We start from the raw sequence: 20,483 nt of genomic DNA, 5'->3' as shown, positions 1-20,483 counted from the left end.
TACGAAGCTGTTACACACGCACGGGATGGACAATCCACTCGACAACGCGAGACTCAAACTGTGGGCTGAGAACTGGACGCAGAAATTTCTCGAATATTTCTCTCTGATTCGAGCCTGAACACCACTACTGTGTCTTGTCCTCCCATGTTTACAGTTCTTATAAAAGCTGAAACCCACCAAATTATTCATATTGAGGCCTAAGCACTCGCAAGTGTTCACAATTGTCTGTCACAACTTCCGCAGTCTTGTCGTATATTGGCACAAAACAGAGTAAGTCTTCTCGAATACAGTTCGAAACAATTAATTCACAATGAAAACCCTTCCGATCCCAACACATCTAGTGTTTCTTCTCCCAATATGATTAAATGCTTACTCATTTATCTCCAGTGACGTGCCCAAGGGAAGGTTGGTGAGGTCATAACCAAATTTGACCAAGTATTCCTTAAAATAAAGAACTTCAAAGAGAGGAAAAGATGGCAAAATGAGGACTGACCACCAAAAATAGTATGCATAACCCTCCTCTTCTAAAATTCTGGGAAAATTTGGTCCGGGCACAACTAACTCATCACTCAAAACTTTGATTTTCAGTTGATCTGTGCAGCTTATTTCTTTTTTAATTAACCGCTCCAATACCCGTTACTGATTAAATATTCACTTTAGAGAGAGACCTTCGATCTCTTCAGCCCTCGACCCGAACTAGCACTACACTGAGGCTCCGGAAATTCCGCTGTCGTTAATGTCTTCTGGTTTGGACCCGAACTGGAACTAGTAGTAGACTTCGTTACTTTACGGTATTTAGTCCTTTTCATCTTCGAATCACTAGATCTTATAAAGCCACCAATGGACACTGACTGTACACTAATCGACAGTATGAACTGTCATACTTACCTTTGAATACTCATTAACCGATTCTGTTGTACAGATCAACTTGGAAATTGAAGCCGCGTATTTTAACCTCATTATATTCTAGAACGTTCCACAGATAAAACGATTCGTTAATGTTGCCAGTAGTTCGACTCCTTCTCTTATTCAAGAACGTTCCCTCTCGCGCTTTCCAGAGATTAAAAAAATATAATGAATCGTCCTACGTGTGGCGCTACGTTTACAGCTTCCAAATGCTGACAAGTCTTTGCATAGTGTTGCGACAACACCGAAAGCGCAAGAAAAGTTTTAATGCAATATTATCAACAACAGGGTTATAGAACATTCTCCGTGTTGCCTTGGTAAGTATATCTCTCCTTATATATTATCGGCACACTATTTTAGAAAACAAGAACCTAATTTTGCCGGACCCTGTGGCTGAGTGGTTAGCACATCGCGCTGCGACGCCAAGGGTCAAGGGTTCGAATCCCACTCGGCCATGGTTGTGTGTGAATGTCCATTTATCATTTTCATCATTTCATCACTCATTCCCATCTTCGTAAATTAGCTAAGAGGAACAAAACGCGAAGTAAAATAAAATAAATCAAATCCAAAAAAAAATTATGTAGTGTAAACTGAAAAAATTAAGGGGGGCTCCAGCCCCCTGATCCCACCTTGGGTGCGCACTATTAACAATAACAGGGTTCTAGAACATTCTGTGTCTTGGCTCGAAAATTATTTATCTCAAATTATCATCACATTATTTAAGAAGCCATGAACGTAATTTTATGTAGCGTAATTTCCAGAATGGGGTGCTGGAGACCCCTGATTCCCACCTTGGATACGTGCTTGACTCGATAATTATTCCTCTCCTTAAATTATCGTCACATTATTTTATTTCCGACCACAAGAAACCAAATACCTCATTTTATCTATTGTAAACAGAAAACTTTTTGGGGGGTTCGAGCCCCCTAAGCTCCCCCTTGGATACGTGCCTGCTACGAGTGTCCCTTCATCAATTTAAACTAATCATCACTCATCCTGTTCGTCGCGATTAGCCAAAAGTGGAAGAAGACGATAAATAACAAAAACAAATTTATCCTCATCGTGGCGATCAACTGGAGAATGTTAAAAGTAGCGTAAAAATATGAAAGGGAAATTCCAGGACATTCAGTAAAAAGACATATCAGAATATGCCCGGACAAGAACTTTCCTTAGAATGAGACATTTAAAATAAATGCAATAGGTTAGCTGGAAAGAAAAGCCGGCAGTGGACTACAGCCTGCAGGGACAAGATATCACGCAAAAAATAAACTATGCATTGTTTTGGAATAAATGTATTCTTCTATCGCGTATTTGATCTCTTGCTGTCAAATCAAATTAACAGCTTTGGTGTATAATATCAAAAGATGCATGAAAACACAGCGTTTCATGGGCCATCTGCTACATTCTACGCATAGCTTTCAACCGCTCGTGTCCGCTTGGTGACGTCACAAGCTCTAGCCAATAACGTGCAAGTCGCGGAGTGGCCCCCCCTGAAAAGGACTGATGACTTCAAAGGATTAGGCGTGTGTTTTGGGGAAATACATGCATTTGAATGAGCGAGTTGTTCGAAAAAGATTTCCTTCAAATGTATTTATTTCAGAGTAAGAGCACTAATCATTATCGCAAATTATGCATAGTTTTGTCAGGATCAGTTACAAGTAAATTTATGCCTTTCTATGTAATACAAACATGTTAGTAAAAAAAAAAAAAGTGTGTTCAGCCAATGCCAAGTTCGACATTTAAGAATTTGTGTATGGTAATATTAATTACACGGATGCAAAACTTGTAATACTAATTATATTCCTTTACTTAACACGAAAAATGTTGATAGTGATTTATATGTCCGTATTATTGCTTATACGTTGTCTGAAATTGTGTAGTTCAGCGACAGTAGAAGATCTTCACTTACTTCTTCAAGCTATGTTACGGTTGACAAGAATTATGATCTTAATGATACATATGATGTACATTAATATATGTAATTTTACGACTTTGTTCAATTTTAATAACCTATTTCAAAAATACATTGTGGATAGTTTTGTACCTTTGTACTCAGTAATAGTTGTTATATTTTCCCTTTGCCGATTATTTCTGTCGAAGACAGGAAGAAATCTATATAATTATTGCGATGTAGTTAGCGAACTATAAAGTAATGTATTTGTGTCACCAGCATTTAACGTAATTGGAAATGTAGAACGAGAATCTGTAGACAAGTTGCTAAATTGAACATTTACTAGTATTGAAAGAATAACGATTCGTTTCGTACACTTGCACAGTCAGGCATTGTGATTTCATGTAACCTAAATGCTTTACTTAAATATATGATCTGTGTAAAAGAAGGAGAGCGAAATTTTATCTCAGCCTGTTCTAAATATCACAAGTACAAGGGGAAAATATAATTATCAACTTATGTCAGCGAAATTTACATGGTAGTACATGGTCAATACATGTCCAGGTACAGTTACAAGTAAATTGTCCTTGTTAGGGATGAATGAAACACACGCTGATATTCCTAGAACTTACGCCGTATCCTGAAAAACAACTTGTCACTTGATTTTTACCATATCTAGCTTGTCTACCGAAAAGGGATATAATTATAAGGATTTTAGATTCTAACAATATTCTCATGATAGAACATAAGGTTTATTATGTTTTCCTTCTTTTTGCTTTGGACATCTTAATTAGAGTAATATTCTCATTTTCCGTGTGATCGTAAATCCCATTTCATAGGCTTGAATTACTGTTAAATCATTTACGGTTAGTCTTCTTAGCATCCACGTATTTCGAACAGGTTAGGCTAGTATGTTTGTTGCATTAGTATGTGTACGCTTGCTATCTTTGCTTGATGTAAAATTTTTAATACGACAAGCGAAAACTGATTGTAAAAAATTGAGACCTACAATCAAATCAATCAAGCTTGTGCAGTCAAATATTTACGGGATTTCTAGAACATTAAAAATTTATTCAAATTACGCACGGGAATTGATTTTCCAAAGTTGGAAAGTTTATTTAATATGAAATTCAAGTCTTGCAAGTTCTTTCCTCAACCTTCTGTACGTAAACTTTTACAAAATTATCTTGCATGCATAACTTGAATCGTGTTTATTCCACAGCAATTTAATATCAATTATATATTAACGATGATAATTATTACGAACTTAATGTTCCAATGACATTTTATCCCTATCGCCTTTCTTCCCTTGGTAACTTGGAAAATAAATGTACATTATGCAGAACGGTAAAGATTGGATTTGATTTTATCAATATTATTTACTTATTTTCTATAGCCACATAACATTTGAAATGTTCTTGATATGATAACAACCTTCTGAACGAATACGAAGGGACGATTCAGTCAGAAAAATAAATATTATACTCTTATAATACACTTTGTTAAATTTTGTAAATAGATGCATAAAATCAAGTGTGTACCTTGTATTTACAACACAAGCTTCCCAACAAGGAATGATTTATTAATATTTTTCGAACTTATGGAATAGAGATTCTCTTCCAATCCATAAAGAACAATCGGTAATGAACGTTTAGCGGTCCCTTTGGCGCAGAGGATAGCGCGTTGGACTTCTAATCCAAAGGTCGTGGGTTCGATCCCCACAAGGGATGAATTATTATTATTATTCGAACTTATGGAAGAGATTTTGTCTTTCAATCCATAAAGAACAATCTGTGATGAATCTTTAACGGTCCCTTTGGCGCAGTGGATAGCGCGTTGGACTTCTAATCCAAAGGTCGTGGGTTCGATCCCCACAAGGGATGAATTATTATTATTATTTTTCGAACTTATGGAAGAGAGTTTGTCTTCCAATCCTTAAAGAACAATCTGTGATGAATCTTTAACGGTCCCTTTGGCGCAGAGGATAGCGCGTTGGACTTCTAATCCAAAGGTCGTGGGTTCGATCCCCACAAGGGATGAACTGTTAATATTTTTCGAACTTATGGAAAAGAGCTTGTCTTCCAATCTATACAATCGGTGATGAATATTTATCGGTCCCTTTGGCGCAGAGGATAGCGCGTTGGACTTCTAATCCAAAGGTCGTGGGTTCGATCCCCACAAGGGATGAATTATTATTATTTTTCGAACTTATGGAAAAGAGTTTCTCTTCCAATCCATAAAGAACAATCGGTGATAAGCAATCAACGGTCTCTTTGGCGCAGAGGATAGCGCTATGGACTTCTAATCCAAAGGTCGTGGGTTCGATCCCCAAAAGGTTCCAACTTATGGAAAAGAGTTTCTCTTCCAATCGGTAATGAATATTTAAATGTCCCTCTGGTGCAGAGATGATAGCGCGTTGTACTTCTAATCCAAAGGTCGTGGGTTCGATCCCCACAAGGAATGATTAATTATTCCTTTTCAATCTTATGGAAGATAGTCTCTTCCAATGCATAAAGGACAGTTTCAGGTTAGGTTCGTTGGTTCCTACAAGTATGACAATTTCTTTTACGCTTTCCAGAGAAGGAAACTCTCTGTCAAAATGCGTCCTGATAAGAAAGCAATAGGAAATAAATATGCCACTTATACTTTGTCGTTGATTCGATACTTTGCGCTTCTTTCCGTGCGAGTCTTGCACTTGAACACTTGAAAAATAGTATTTATTTAAAATTTCTGCATTTGTTAGGCTCGTGACCTGAATCTTTTCTACCAGGTCACCAAGTATCAATCAGCAATGATGAAAAGTGTCAATAAAAGAGCATACGCGCGCCGTTTGGGAAGCAGTAAAAAAGGGACATCTTCGGCATCAAATTTCACCTAGCATGGACGTGACACAGTGATCACGTGTCGCCGGTGGTAAAAATAAAGTCATTGTTCTCCGGAACACATTCCTACAGACGCCCCATTCTTCCACGGGAGTAGGAACGCGTGGAAGTTTGACATCTCCTTGTGATAGGGTGCAACTTTCGGAGCAGGTGGCTAGTGGAGACGTTCGGTTCATGGGAATACATGCAGGGAACTTTCTCACGGATAAGCTCGGCGACATTCGAAACCACCGCTCGCTCTCCAGTCCCTTTTTTTCGTGTGCTGTTGGTGGCGGGGGCGATCGGGAGTCCCGTTGCCACGAGCACGGCACACACCTGGCGTGTGTGGCGCACGCGCTATAAAAGGGAAGAAAGGTGCCCCGGGCGCGGACTGCCTCGATACAAACCTTGAAAGCTTGAAACCAACTCGGCGGTGCCTGAACGTGGAACGCACGCTGCTGACTCTCAGAAGACGTACGATGTGCCTGGGAAGAAATATCGCCGCGCAGAACGAGACAAGATACTACAGAAAGGTAAGCATTGCTTTTCTAGTTTTATTTCGATGTGTAATTCCAAGTTTTGGCTTAATTGAATATGACGGGAGTGTTCCCCGATTTGTTTGAAATGTTGTATACTTTCTACATGAGGCCTCCTGAACACGAATCTGACATTACAATTTCCCGGTCACGTATGTAACGTGAAAATTTCACGTAACGTTAGGTTAGGCAAACATACTTCATATAACACTAAGCTTACCTTCAAAGTGTGTAGTGTTTACAATCCAACGGTGGATACAGCGTTGCCACACTTAAAATCCACACTCAACATCGCTATTATGAAAAGCAATATATCACACCTTACACACGTAATATCCAAATTTCAAACAGTGACCGGGACATCATAACCTCTGATACTTCATCCGGAAAACTTATTTGGTTAGTACATTCTCTAGTAAATAAATCGGAGAACACTCCCGTTAATTGCTCCCAAGTTTTGAACCTTGCCACGGTTGTTGGTTATTTTAAATGCGAAATAAATGTTACAAGTCCTTCCTTCATTTTTTCTTGTACACGTTATAAACAGTTTATTTTAAAATTTCACATCACTTTTCTGTAACTTTTGGTTTATCGTGACCAGATGGCTTCGAACCCAATAGCTCCGAGTTTATTATTAGATAAAATTACTTCGAACTGAATGTAAAGCATAAATATGCATTTCCCAATATTTGAAAACGTGCTAACACCGTCGTCTTGTAAACAAGGGGTCCCGAACTCAATGCCCGGTGAAGTCACATAGTGGTTCCGATCACACTTGAAACTGTAGGTCCAGTCTCAATTAGCCTATCTGTGCATAAAAGTGGACTTAAAAACGAAACTCGAATATCTGAAAAACTAAATTGTGGCCCCATCTGAAATTGATTGAGTTTTTGTTCTTAAGTCCACTTTATCCACATATATACATACTAATCATGTCGTGACTGGACCTACAGTCTATAGTGGCTATGCCTCCAGTGGGTATCGAACCCGGAATCCCTTGATCACAATGCAACAACATTACCGCTACGTCACCTGAATCCGAACGGGAAAATTTTTGGTTTCAACTTTGCACTTTCCCGAAACTTTTAATAAGAGCGTGATGTAGATTAAACCAATAATAATAAATACATTTGCAATGTCACTAGCACAAAACGAGAAAATTTTATAGATTCTTCACAAAATTCGAAATAGTTTTACTTTTTAAAGAAATATATACAGTCTCCATTTATTTAAAAAAGTGTGATACTACAAAGTCCTTTAATTATTTTAAGCGCTGGTTTTCAAGTATTTTCCCTTGTACGGTCAGGTTTCAAATATAGGTTGTCCAAAATTAAGTTAATATGTAAAATAATGTTTCAATATCCAATTAAATCGTATGCACAATTAGTTCCCAGTCAGCATTTGTTGTCTTTTAAGGTTAAAAGCCTGTAATTATATCTTTAAAAAATATTTGCATGTACTCTTATGTATTTGTATTGTGGTTCCTTAGTCTGTGATAGGTAATGCAATAATTTAAAATACTGAAGAAATGATGCAGTGTCTACTTTCTTAAGCTTTCTCTAAACTTTTTCCTTCCTAAGACCGAAATTTGAAATTATGTTTTAATATTTTTGAACAGTGTTTAAATTTCATTGAATAATTAAAATTAATCAGGCTTTCCAATAACTCTCACTCTGATAGACAATTAATTTGATAAATAAGACTGACTTGTGGTTTGCTCCATTTTTACACAAATATGTCACGTGTGACTTAGATGTGGTTCAAATAACGATAATTATAATAGAAATTGTAACTATTATATGAAAATCTTATTTGAAAATAGAAGAAATTAAATTCATATTTTTAAAGCATCCCGCCGCAATAAAAAAAATGTGCAAATTACAGTACTTTTTGTGTTTACCTGCGATGAAAATAAATCTGTCGTATTTGTGACTCATAAATGTTGGGGGAAAGGGGGAGGCCATACCCCCCTGGAAAATGAGAGTCAACCAAAAATTTATGTATTTCACACATATAATTAATTTTATCCACAATAATATGTGTTAATTATTGCATGAACATAAATTCAAATTTAAGCAATTTTTTTAGGGGACAATACTCTTTTGGTGGAAAATGTGACTTGTTTGCCCCCCCCCCCCCGGAAAAAATCCTGCGGACGTTCATGGGTCAGGGCACACTCCTAAGTATGCCTCTAATGTCAGTTTTGCTTTTAGATAGATAAACACCAACCGGTTTGTCAAAACAAAAATCGGGAAGTAGAGAAATATCATATTTAGCTTATATTTTTATTGAATTTGTACCCACAAACCATTATTTTATAAGAGATTAAATTCCCTGTTTTTAGTAGCTATTATTTTCAGAGTTTTTCGACCTGTCAGGCTGTCAGTCATTATATTTCTGCTCTTTCTCTCTCTCTCTCTCTCTCTCTCTCTCTCTCTCTCTCTCTCTCCCCCCCCCCCGTGTGTGTGTCTGTTTAACTAATATTTTATCTTGTAGATCTATCAAACTGTACTTGTAATTCTTTGATGTAGTGTGCACATTATGATATAAGTACGTACTTTATGGCAATGTAAATTGACTCTTTCTCTGCCTACCCTCCCCCCCCTCTCTCTCTCTCTCTCTCTCTTTCTCTCTCTCTCTCTGACTGTGACACTGTTTTAACTCAAACCACAAAAATGTTTAGAAGGGATGGGCGACAGATGGTGGCTACATGAAAATTTTCAAAAATTCGAAAGTTGCTACAGAATATTGTATCCATTAAGACCATTATATATTGGTCTTTTCGAAAAAAAAATTGGGGGCGTGGCTCTTGTAACATCGCCACTTCTCTCTCGCTCTTGTATCTATTTCCTCTCTCACGCGTCTCTATTTCACAGTCTTGTCTGTTCAATCTCAGTTTACACTATTTCTCTATCATCTCATTTCATCTCTGCTCCTTTCTCATATTCTGACTTGTCCCTCTCGATGCACCGTGTCTCTTCTGTATCATTCTGACAAGTAATAGTTTATCTTATTTTCAGGAAGTTAGAATTGACAATTTAAAACTAGGGTGCGGATTTTATGTAATCACATATTTTTACCTCTGTATGTAGCCAAGCAAATATTACAGATATCGGTAAATTACAATGTTTGGAATGGCATGTGTGAATTTCATGTTACATATTTTGAGCCTGATTATATTTCCTGTTTACATTACATATTTTTACATAAAATGCATTATTTTATGCCATATTTCTGGTTTCATTAAGTAAGCAGCTATAACTGTGGGGCAAACATTTAAATAAATTGTCGTATTAAATGTACATTTTATTTTTCGCTGTTTTGTTCATTCAGAGAGAATATTTTCCTACATTAAAATGCATCTCTCCCGGTGAAAAATGTCTGACAAGACTAGCTAATCAACTCTGCTCTGAACTGTTGTCAATTTATCCGATTGACGGGAATCTTGCGCGTGTGAATATAGTGCGTGTCTTAGAGCCATGTGATTCAACTTAGCTACTATAGTCTCTCTTTCTTCTTCCATTTCTTTCTCTCTCTTTCTTTCTTCTTTTGTTTCTCTTTCTTTCTTTTTGTATTTCTTTCTCTCTTAACTTCTTTTGTTTCTCTCTCTCTCTCTCCTTCTTCTTTTGTTTCTTTCTCTCTTCTTTCATTTATTTCTCTCTTTCCTTCTTTTGTTTCTCTTTCTTTCTCTCTTATTGTCTTTTGTTTCTCTCTCTATCTTTCTTCTTCCATTTATAACTCTTTCCTTCTTCTTTTGTTTCATTCTATCTCTTTCTTCTTCCATTTCTTTCTTTCTCTCTTAACTTCTTTTGTTTCTTTCTCTCACTTTCTTTCCCTCTTCTTCCATTTCTTTCTCTCTCCTTCTTCTTTTTCTCTCTCTCTTCTTCTATTTCTTTTTCTCTTCTTCCATTTCTTTCTCTCTTCTTTCATTTCTTTCTCTCTCTCTCTCTTTCTTCTTCCATTTCTTTCTCTCTCTCTCTTCTTCCATTTCTTTCTCTCTCTCTCTTTCCTCTTCCATTTCTTTCTCTCCCTCTTAACCTCTCTTGTTTCGCTCTTTCTTTCTTCTTCCATTTCTATCTCTCTTTCCTTCTTCTTTTGTTTCATTCTCTCTCTCTTTTCTTCCATTTCTATCTCTCTTTCCTTCTTTTGTTTCATTCTCTCTCTCTTTTCTTCCATTTCTATCTCTCTTTCCTTCTTTTGTTTCATTCTCTCTCTCTTTTCTTCCATTTCTATCTCTCTTTCCTTCTTTTGTTTCATTCTCTCTCTCTTTTCTTCCATTTCTTTCTCTCTTTCTTTCTTCTTCTATTTTTTTTCTCTCTCTCTCTTTCCTTCCTTCCTTTCACATATTTCGCATGTTTTGGCTACATAAAAATTCTAGTTGTAACTAGAGCTACACCACATAATGTTTAATATGAACGACTCAATTGATCGTTCATGTTATAGATGGACGAGACAAGCATTCGTAAATTCGACACCAGCCAGACCGAAACTAGTTTGATAATTTCAAATATTTTCTCTCTCGTGCGACTTCTTCAGGCATATCGATTGGCAGATTTGGTTTATTTTACTTCGCTTTTCTGCCACTTTTCACTAATCGCGAAGATGAGAATGATGAAACTGATGAAGGGATATAATGAACGCCAGTGAGCTCAGCTCATCCGAAGTTGTTCAGTTTCTTCATACCCACCGCAACCAATTCTACACCTAAGGCAAGAACGAAAGTTAATGTAAGCAAAACCATGTGATTTTTTTTTTAAAAAATAGTTCCTTTCCTATGTGCTATACTTCTGGTGATATTTTGCCAATGAATAAATTGGTTGTAGGTGTTTTGCTCACAATATAAAGTTCCGCAACTTCAATACAGCAGCCACGTTGAATGGTATGGCTTTAAGATACGCACTATATTCTTTCGCGACTTCTGTACCAGAAAAGGATATTTCTTATACCGAAGGTTGTTGTTTTGTTTTGTTTGGTTGGCATATCATCCAAATAATTTATCGTAGCATTTCTTTAAATAACAAATTATAACAGTTACCTTCTTGGTGTTTTACGCTGCAATTGAAAGTAAAATTCAATCGCCAATAAAAATTATCAACTTTTTGTAATATTAAAAAAATCGATTTCGTTTTTCGCTTTCTTGTCGCCGGAACAGAGAAGCTTTCTGAAATATCCTTGTCGTTCTATGCTAGGGACTCGCACACCATTTTAAATCACAAATATATATATTTTAAGTCATACCAGGAAAGGAATGTTAAGATTAATTGCATCCTGGTTGTTCTAAATAAATTTTGCCTTCTATAAGTGAATGGATATTCATTCTTAGTATGGGATGATAACCAAGGTGCCTCGGGTTCGAAACTCATTTTAAACTGTAGGCCCAGTCCCGTTTAGCCTATCTGTGTATAAAGTGGAAACAAGTCATTGAAGTCAAACAAACAAGTATGGGACGTGACGCTTACAGCGTCTGGTGCGTAGGCAGACAGCAGAACAGCAATATATCGCAGTTCCAATTTTGCAGGGTTGGAAACTAGCAAGTGGTCAAAATTACTGATATAACTGACTAAATTTTAAAAAAAATAAAAACTGACCAAATATAGACAAATTACTGACCTATTTATTTACACTATCAATAATAGTCATCCTAAAAGTTTTAAGTAAGATTTCATTTGTTCTAAATTATTAGCCTTTCTCCACCATCCCCATGATGAAAAAACTTACTTTTCGTAATTTTAGTGTCAATTTTCCACTCATGATTTTGGCGACGACAAATACTTCATCTTATTTTTCTTTATGGAATATAAACTCTCTTTTTCCTACGAATCTGCAGTAATATAAGTAGAAAATTGTGCATAATGTTTTGATGTTATAGACAATGTGGTAATTGAAAAAACATGCTCGAATGTGGATGAGTAAAAACATTCATTAAAACTAGATATCTGTTTCATTTATGTGTTCTTGAATATTACTTACAATCATGATGAGGCTCTAGAGCCCTACTCAGAAGAATATCCAGAATTATGCATGTGGAGGCTGTAAGTTCGTGTTCAGGGGTTGTAAGGGTAGAGTCAAAGTGAACATATATTGGCGATTCTTTAATAATTTTAGGGCGTGTTGAGCGCTAATGCATAAATCACTGCCTCTTCGGCAACTTGCCTTTTTCTTCTTCTGTTTCCTTTTTTCCTTCTTCTGTTTATCTTTCTCTGTTTCATTCTCTCTTTCCTTCTTCTCTTGTTTCTTTCTCTCTCTCTCTTTCTCTTCCATCTTTTTCTCTCTTTCCTTCTTCTTTTGTTTCTTTCTCTCTCTCTTTCTCTTCCATCTTTTTCTCTCTTTCCTTCTTCTTTTGTTTCTTTCTTCCTCTCCCATTTATTTCTCTCTTTCCTTCTTCTTTTGTTTCTTTCTTTCTCTCTCTCTCTTTTTCTTCCATTTCTTTCTCTTTCATCTTCTAATTCTTTTCTCTCTCTCTCTCTCTTTCTCCTGTTTCATTCTCTCCCTATCATTCTTCTTATTTGTCTTTCTCTCTTGTCATCGCTCTTCTCTCTCTCTTGTTCTGTTTCTTTCTCCCTCTATTTCTTTCTTCTTCTGTTCCCCCTTTTTCATTTCTTGTTTCTCTATCTTCCATCTGATGTTTCTCTTTCTGTCATATCATCCTTCTCTCTTACTTTCTCTTATGATCACTCTTCCTTTCTTTCTTCTTGTTTATCTCACTCTGTTCTTCCTCTCTCTCTTTCTGTCTTTCTCATGCTCTCCTTCTCTCCATTTCTTAGTCTGCTCTATGTTCTCTCACACATCCATATTCTCTCTCTGTCTCCTTCCTTCTTGTTTCGTTCTTTTTCTATATTTTTATCTATCTTTCTTTTTCTCTTCTCTATATTTTTTATTTTTTATCTGTCTATATTTTCCTTTATTTCTCTGTTTCTCCATTTCTTTCTTTAATTCTTTCGGGCCTCCCCGATGACGAGGCACGTATCTAGAAATACATTTCGGGGGGGAAGGGTCCTACCAAGAATCTCAATAATAATAATTACAATTAAATATTAATTAAATATGTAAATTAATATTGTATTGTTATTTTTACATGAATAGGTTAAAATATCGTAAAATAATAGAAATATAACACTACGTATTATTATCTGGCTTATGTGTAGTTAAGATCGCCAAAATGTGTATAAAAACAACTGCCCTGGCAAGGATATGAATGTCAAATAGATAAAGAGTGGAAAATTTATTGAATAACAAAGAAAGGAATGAGATTCAATTGACGAAAAGTAAAGTTCCTTATTCTTATTTTATGCATATTATCATAAGAAATTAAAAATTAAAGCCGTACGATCCCAATTTTTCGCCTTCCAATAAGTTTGGCTTTAATAACCATCGATTATGTAACAAATGCTAAAAAAAAGTGTATTTTGATTATTTAATTTTAGTACTTGTAAGTCTTTCGGGCGCCCCCCCCCCCCAATACGTCCTTGCCGATGGCTTAGTGGTAACGTCGTCTCCATGTAATCAAAGGGTCTCGGGTTCGATACATAGCGGTTCCACTTTAAAAGTGTAGGCCCAGTCTCGATTAACCTTTCTGTGCATAAATTGGACTTTAAAAAAATAAATTACAATTCTTTCTCCCTCTCTCTCTGTGTATCATCCTTTCTGTTTCTATATCTTTTTATTCGGCGGAGGCACATAGTGGTTCCGATCCCACTTTAAACTGTAGGTCCAGTCCCGATTAGCCTTTCTGTGCATGAAGTGGACTTAAAACGCCAACTCAATCAATCAATATCAAGTGTTTCCTGCACTACAAGTGTTTGTGGCGAGAGATCATAATAATTCAGACGTCTTTCTGACCTTTGCAGATATTGAAGCCCGCCCTGCCTAGAAAGGTGACATCCTCAGCTCGCATCAACCTCAACAAATATTGGAGCACATTAGAGAGCGTCTACAACAGCTCACCCAGCACCACGATGGCGTCACGGATACCGTCTACCAATCCGGACGGATGGAGCAGCAGCGACAAGAACTGCACCAATGAAATCAACGATAACTTGTCGAACGAAGCAATGGAAGAAGAGAGGAGGCAGTTGGACGTGAGGAGGATTCTGTCCGGCAAGCAGAGAAGCAAGTATCAGGAATCCATTGTAAGCACTCAGCCTTGTGCTTACAAACTGTTACAAGACTGCTCTGCGACTTATGTATCCAGCTCTTTCTCCGTTAGCATTACCCACAATTCTACGAGGGCTGTCTGGAATGTATTTCAGTGTCAATCCACTTCGAGATGTTTCCCGCCAAAGTCACTTGTTAAACTCGCTCGCAAGATGTTCGAGTGTATTTAGGTACCACTTTCAGAAACTATTTTTGAAATATCAATCAAGAATCTTGGAAAATCAGTGTGGCAATCACTAAAAACTGATAATTTTGCAAATTTATATCTCAAATCAGTCTGTGATCGTATTCTGCACGTTCCTGTGAATAAGTGCCATCAAAACTATTGCCATAACAATATAATAAAGAAATTATTATTATAAGAGTATTTGCCAGAGCTTACAATTTGATAATAATTATGCATATGTGTACTTAGGTGTATATACATACATGATATCCCAAATGCTACATTGTACTTGTACTGTATCTAGCTAAGAAACGTATAACTAGTTTATAATGAATGGTTATACATATGCAAACATTCCAGTGAATGTATATAAAAAAAACTCTTGAACTGTCTTTCCAGGGTGTATATATTTTATTTTTAATTTTTTTTAAATTTGAATTTCTTCATGCCTTCTGTCATTCGTTCTTATGTAGGTAGATTTTTTAGAGATAGATTTTTTTATCCTTATTTACAACTTATTTTTTATGGATATTGCATAAATGTACAATACAAAATCATCATGTAAACAGAGAAAGATATAGAACACTAATGAAAATTTATACAAAATATGGATATTATTTTTATACTTGGAAAAACTAATATGCTTGTTCAATACTGTCACAATCTTCAATACTTTAAAATCATAGCCGCAATACTCAGCAAAAAAGAATATATAAGTTTGGAAAGGAATTCTTGTTATCTTTTGATATCCCATGTCATGAATTCAATAAAATGTAATTAGTAGTTTTTCAGCAAAAAAATATTATTTTTAGTTTTGCTTATCAGAAATTCAGCTTAAATCATGATCTCAAAGTAGTTTTCATATCTGACAAAAAGAAAGACAATGATTTCATTATAATATTCTTGGTTGTTTCTTTTAAAAATATATCAATATGCTGTCTTTATGTACTCTTATTCTTTAGCATATAAAGGTATCATATATAGAAAAGTTTAGTTCGAGAAATTAGCTTAATCGTTTTCTTCTCTTTTAGCATTACATTTATGAAATTTCAATAAACAGAGGAAACTTACATTAATGCTATGAGAAGATATGTTTTATTTTTATATGTCATATGTGAATATATTCTATATGTAGTATTAGTGCTGTATATTGTTACACTAATCTTTTAGACAATTTTACTGTAGTTTTTTAACATTTGAGAATGCCTGTATAATGCTCAAGATAACTGTGTTATATGTACAGATAACTGTTGTACAGTTAAAACAGACTGTGATATTTGAAGTTCTGTGTTGGATCAACTGTATCAACGTCCAGATAGCCTATGTTTAATTCGTTCGTTGTTAAAGATTGTTCAAACAGAACTTCATTTTTGTGTTCAAGCTTTAATAGTGTGTAGCTTTTTGCAATCAATAAAGTTGCATTTATTTACGGAGAGTTGTGTTTTTCTAGTGTAGTTTTATACTCATATTACTTTTGTTTGTTTGTTGTATGTTTAAAATTTTTCACGGCTTTGATTCATTTCAATGTCAGATTGCTAATGAGTTCAGTGTGTGTTAGTAATAAGAGAGAGGTGTATTTCCTATGCATTTTAATATATGTTATTGTTGAATATGGCACTTACACACCACGAGTAGGTGATATTTTGAAATCAATAACTTACAAGCTTATTTCTTGAAAGGAATGACTTGCCAATAATGGTAAGAAATAAAATAATATTAAACTGGACTGAACTTGAATTCGAAGCGTCAGCTGCAACAATGAATCGAAACCCAATGTTCTTAATCAAAAGGTGATGGTTATAACACAATAACAGTTTTATTAACGAAAACTAATAATTTGATTGGTATGCGGTTTCAATGCATTTATATCCCTCCAATTGGTTTAGTAAAAATTATGCCCTACTTTTATAGAGTATTCAAATTAATGACACTTACACTGGATAGAAATTTTCGAAAAAATAATTATGGTTTAGTACGTGCTTGACGAACAATATGAATCTTCATAATCTCCACGTAACTGTTTCATGTAATATTAATATTATTAAAACAAACTATTAAGTCATGCATAGATAATATAGATGCCATAGTTAACAGTATGATTTTCAAAAAATTAAATCGATCAAGAAATCAACATTTAATAATTTTTAAATTTTAAAATAAGAGCTTAAGTGCAACATATTATTAATGTATGTTAAGGATAATATAATTAATGTAAGTACGTCAAACCAATATTTACATACACATTACTTGGAAATATTTAATTATAACATGCCCAATTAACCTAGGTAAAATAATAAAATTACAACCAAAATTAACCATCCGAGCCACTGACAGTTGAATAGCCAGTGGCGGCGATTAGGGGGCAGTTGCCCCCTTACTTTTTGATACTTTCTGCCCTCACACTATGCTAAATCTTATCTACAAAGATAAATATACTGTCTTTGCCCCCCCGTAGGTTGGTACCATGTCTCCCGGTTTTGGAACCCAATCGCCGCCACTGGCTCATACTGTTGATACACACACACACACGCACGCACTTCCTTCAAGCGTTATTATGTTTTCATGGGGAAGAGTTTGCCTATTAGCCTATCTGAAGGCAAAGTGGATTTGAAACAAACAAACAAAAAAATACTATGAAAAGAATTAGGTCTGTGTCGATTTCTCCCTGCTACATTTTCGAAATTTTTGTGTGCGTGCTGTTTCTTGTAATAATTTAGTAAAGCCAACCGACTCGAACATTCAATTGCAAAAGTCCAGGCAAACAGTGTATGAAATCCACTCAAAAAAAATATGCTGAATGCTACAGTAGACTTTTTAACATGGGTGTAATTTTTCAAAATTGAAAGAAAGGCATTTCTGACAACATGTCTATGTATCAAAATTCCTTTTCGTTCTCAATAATCAGGATAAAGTTATGACATCTGAAAATCCAGTTCTCTGAATTAATCTTCGTGCTGGTTACATATAAAATTACTTGAATTTATAAAATGATTTAAGGTGAGGAGGGACAATTACGCACTAGTTGTGCATTTATTTCAATATCGTCGGATTGGGCACTGCTATTTAAAAAAGGGTTTAGTATGCAAGAGAGTATGAATTTCTCTCCATGTTGCAAGTGAAAACTGTTTCTCAAGTTGATTAATAAGCTAGACACGATGTTTGAAAAATATGATTAGTAAGTATTTTCAGAATCCCATGTATTCCTTATGGGAAATCAACTTCAACTTCAAATTACAGCTAATCAAATGCGAGTTTCGACTTTTCCTTCTACAATGACATAGTTCAACGTGTCCTTTTTCGGTCCATGTACTTCTCTACGTCATTGGATGTTTGATATTCCCGAGAGAACGAATAAAATGATGGTCCCATAAACCTAATGCATTTCTCCTTGCCTCATACGGCCATCCTCGCAGTGTTGCCAAACCTGGTGTGCATAAAAGAGCTACATTTCATCATTAATAGAGCTAAAGATGACTTTGAAGGAGCTAGATTAATGAAGGCTGCATAAAGTGCCTCCTAGGATAATTTTAGGTGTCAGAGGGGTGGGGGCGCTACTATTGCCGTTAGCTTCAAAGTGAATGGCAATTTATTCTTAGTTTTCACCGCTTAGATTTGACGGCATCACCCATCCTAATAATCCAACGATGTTCATACGAAATCGAAAATAAAGAATTCCCGGATAACAATATTGTCATCTACACCTTAGCCACAGCGCTATATATAATAATACCTGGGGAGTAAAGAGGGGTGGCTGACGCAGCCTATACGTATATGAATATCACGTCACGTGCAAAATGTACACTCATGGCAAAGGTTGGTTTTTATGGGCCGGAGCCAGTGGTGCGGCAGAGGGCGGGTGCCACAGTTCACAGTCAAACGAGTGCACGAAAGAGCCAAATTTGGCTCCAAATGAGCGAAGTTGGCAACAGTGATCGATAGCTGCCCCAGCTAGAAAGACTTACGAGAAATTGTCCCTCCTCGCCTTAATAACACCAGTATTTTGTATTACAAAAATCCAAGTGAATGTGTAAATTATTATGAAAGTAATCTAATTGATATGATGATTCCTCAGAGAGGACGACAACGGGAGGTCATATTCCCCCTTGGTACAGAGTGCCTTAAAAGAACGTGAAAGACAGGAAAAGAAGTATACGTAAACCTCTCTTTCGAAAATCGTGGGCACTGCACTGAGTGCAGTACAGAAAGTTACGAATTTACATGAAATTGTAATAAATTCGTCTGGGTTACATGTAGCTTAAATTTGTGGTGAAAATACGCGCGCAATCCTATGATAATTGGCACATTAATATTTGCATTGTTGTCACAACTAACCACCTACACATCAAATAGAACACAATAGCACGTGAGGAGAAAGGTGATTATTAACGGTATAAGTCTGGTAGAGTTTTCATAGCTACACACTCAGGGGCGCCGACTTGTCAAAATTATTGGGGGGGCTCTGATCACTGAAATAAATTAATGAATGACTCACTCCCTCCCTTTTTTAAGTTTTGTCCTCAGTGTTCGGAATCTCGTAAAAGCCCATGAATTCCTCAAAAATATTAAAATTTTCATTTACAGTTCGAATGCAAAATGTCAATTGTTCACGGATGGATATGTCACATGTTTCGTCAACCATAATAGCAAAATATTCCCGACTTTTAATATCTGCTACCACGGAGCGCAAAACAGATCTCCCTAATATAACAATTATCTCGTTCTGAATGTCATATGAGAGCCATTTGTAGCCCGAACGTCCCATCCACTCTCATAGTTCATGCACATCTTTTGAAACTCTTTTTAGTAAAAGTGTTAACAATACTCATAATTATATACTTAGTATAGTCTATAGTAATAAGTCATGTGTTTTGATGTCTCTGGTCATAACACCGCTCCAAAGTTGATGGTCTAGAACATTTCAAATGTGTATTTAAAGTTAAGTTCACGTGGCACAATTCAGAGTAAACTTTACAAGAGAAGCAAAATCTTAAGCAAAATTATTTGGGGTGCTCTGCCCCCACATCGTTAACATTGGGGGGGCTCGAGCCCCCCTAAGACCCATGGAGTCGGCGCCTATGTACACACTACAACAGTAGTGGATGGCTTACAGAGGCGCCGCGAAATGTTCTAATATTTTCACTGAAATGACACTTATTTCAATGTATGCAGGGTGCGAAATCCCGGGCGGGACGGAAAAATCCCCCCCACCAACGCTGAAATTTCCCCTCCACCAAACTTTTCCGGTGGGGAGAGTTTTGTTCTAACAACAAACATGAACAATTTGTTTTGAAGTCTAATATAATTTACTGGAATAATATCGAGCGCACACACAAGGAACAAAAAGCCTCATCTCTAAGGACACTGAACCCAGCAATCCCCAGAACACAAATTAGTCCGACTTGTTATTTCTTCTCCATTTCTCATCGCCTTTCGTCAGCTACCGCAAAGTATATAAATATGTAAATAGGACACGTAATAACATTTAGAAGTGAATTTTATGTATGAAACTATTATCTTCTTAATGTCTCTTAATTTTTGCCGCTAGCCACGCAAATCATTGTTCATAGCATTAGTAGTATATTAAAATCTTCAATTTGCAGTCGATATAATATATTTTATAATATAATTATTTAATAATTGACAAATATTTAATGGAAATTAAAGTATATATAAGTGTGTGTATGCCTGTGTCTGCTCCTTCCTTCCCCACCAACTTGCAGTGATTTCGCAGCCTGAATGTATGTGCTTATTTAGTACTTTTTATGTGTAAAATGTTTCTGAATTTGAAATATGTGTTTATTTTTTAACTCAAGGCAGCAACCTAACCAGACTAACTGAACATTGCAAGTGTTAGATAGTCCTACATTCTGACTTGAGCGCCGTGAAACGAAGAAGTTTGGAAACCCTTGCACTACAAGAAATTGACCGTATTTTTTACTGTAAAATCACCAGGGCTGGGACAATAATGA

At 36.0% G+C, this 20,483-nt stretch overlaps 2 protein-coding genes and 4 non-coding genes across 6 annotated transcripts in view; 5 read left to right on the top strand and 1 right to left on the bottom strand.

The window, feature by feature from the left end:
* LOC145996058 (uncharacterized) overlaps positions 1–20,483 on the bottom strand; it is a 502,345-nt gene that overhangs the window by 287,723 nt on the left and 194,139 nt on the right. The window lies entirely within an intron of this gene.
* On the top strand, positions 4,455–4,527 carry TRNAR-UCU (transfer RNA arginine (anticodon UCU)). Its single transcript has one exon. It is a non-coding gene; the product is annotated as a tRNA-Arg (tRNA).
* TRNAR-UCU (transfer RNA arginine (anticodon UCU)) lies at positions 4,608–4,680 on the top strand. The gene has a single exon. It is a non-coding gene; the product is annotated as a tRNA-Arg (tRNA).
* TRNAR-UCU (transfer RNA arginine (anticodon UCU)) lies at positions 4,764–4,836 on the top strand. The gene has a single exon. It is a non-coding gene; the product is annotated as a tRNA-Arg (tRNA).
* TRNAR-UCU (transfer RNA arginine (anticodon UCU)) lies at positions 4,912–4,984 on the top strand. Its single transcript has one exon. It is a non-coding gene; the product is annotated as a tRNA-Arg (tRNA).
* Positions 6,067–15,941, top strand: LOC145996468 (uncharacterized). Its single transcript, XM_083132958.1, has 2 exons — positions 6,067–6,191; positions 14,042–15,941. Exons 1-2 carry the CDS (start codon positions 6,138–6,140, stop codon positions 14,516–14,518), a joined length of 531 nt encoding a protein of 176 aa, XP_082989084.1. The 5' UTR covers positions 6,067–6,137; the 3' UTR covers positions 14,519–15,941.

The sequence above is a fragment of the Lepisma saccharinum genome, chromosome 12 (assembly GCF_977018435.1).
Source record: "Lepisma saccharinum chromosome 12, izLepSacc3.1, whole genome shotgun sequence".
NCBI classification, from domain to species: Eukaryota; Metazoa; Arthropoda; class Insecta; order Zygentoma; family Lepismatidae; genus Lepisma; species Lepisma saccharinum.
The sequence above is the reverse complement of the archived record's forward strand: the minus strand, read 5'-3'. Positions and strand labels throughout refer to the sequence as shown.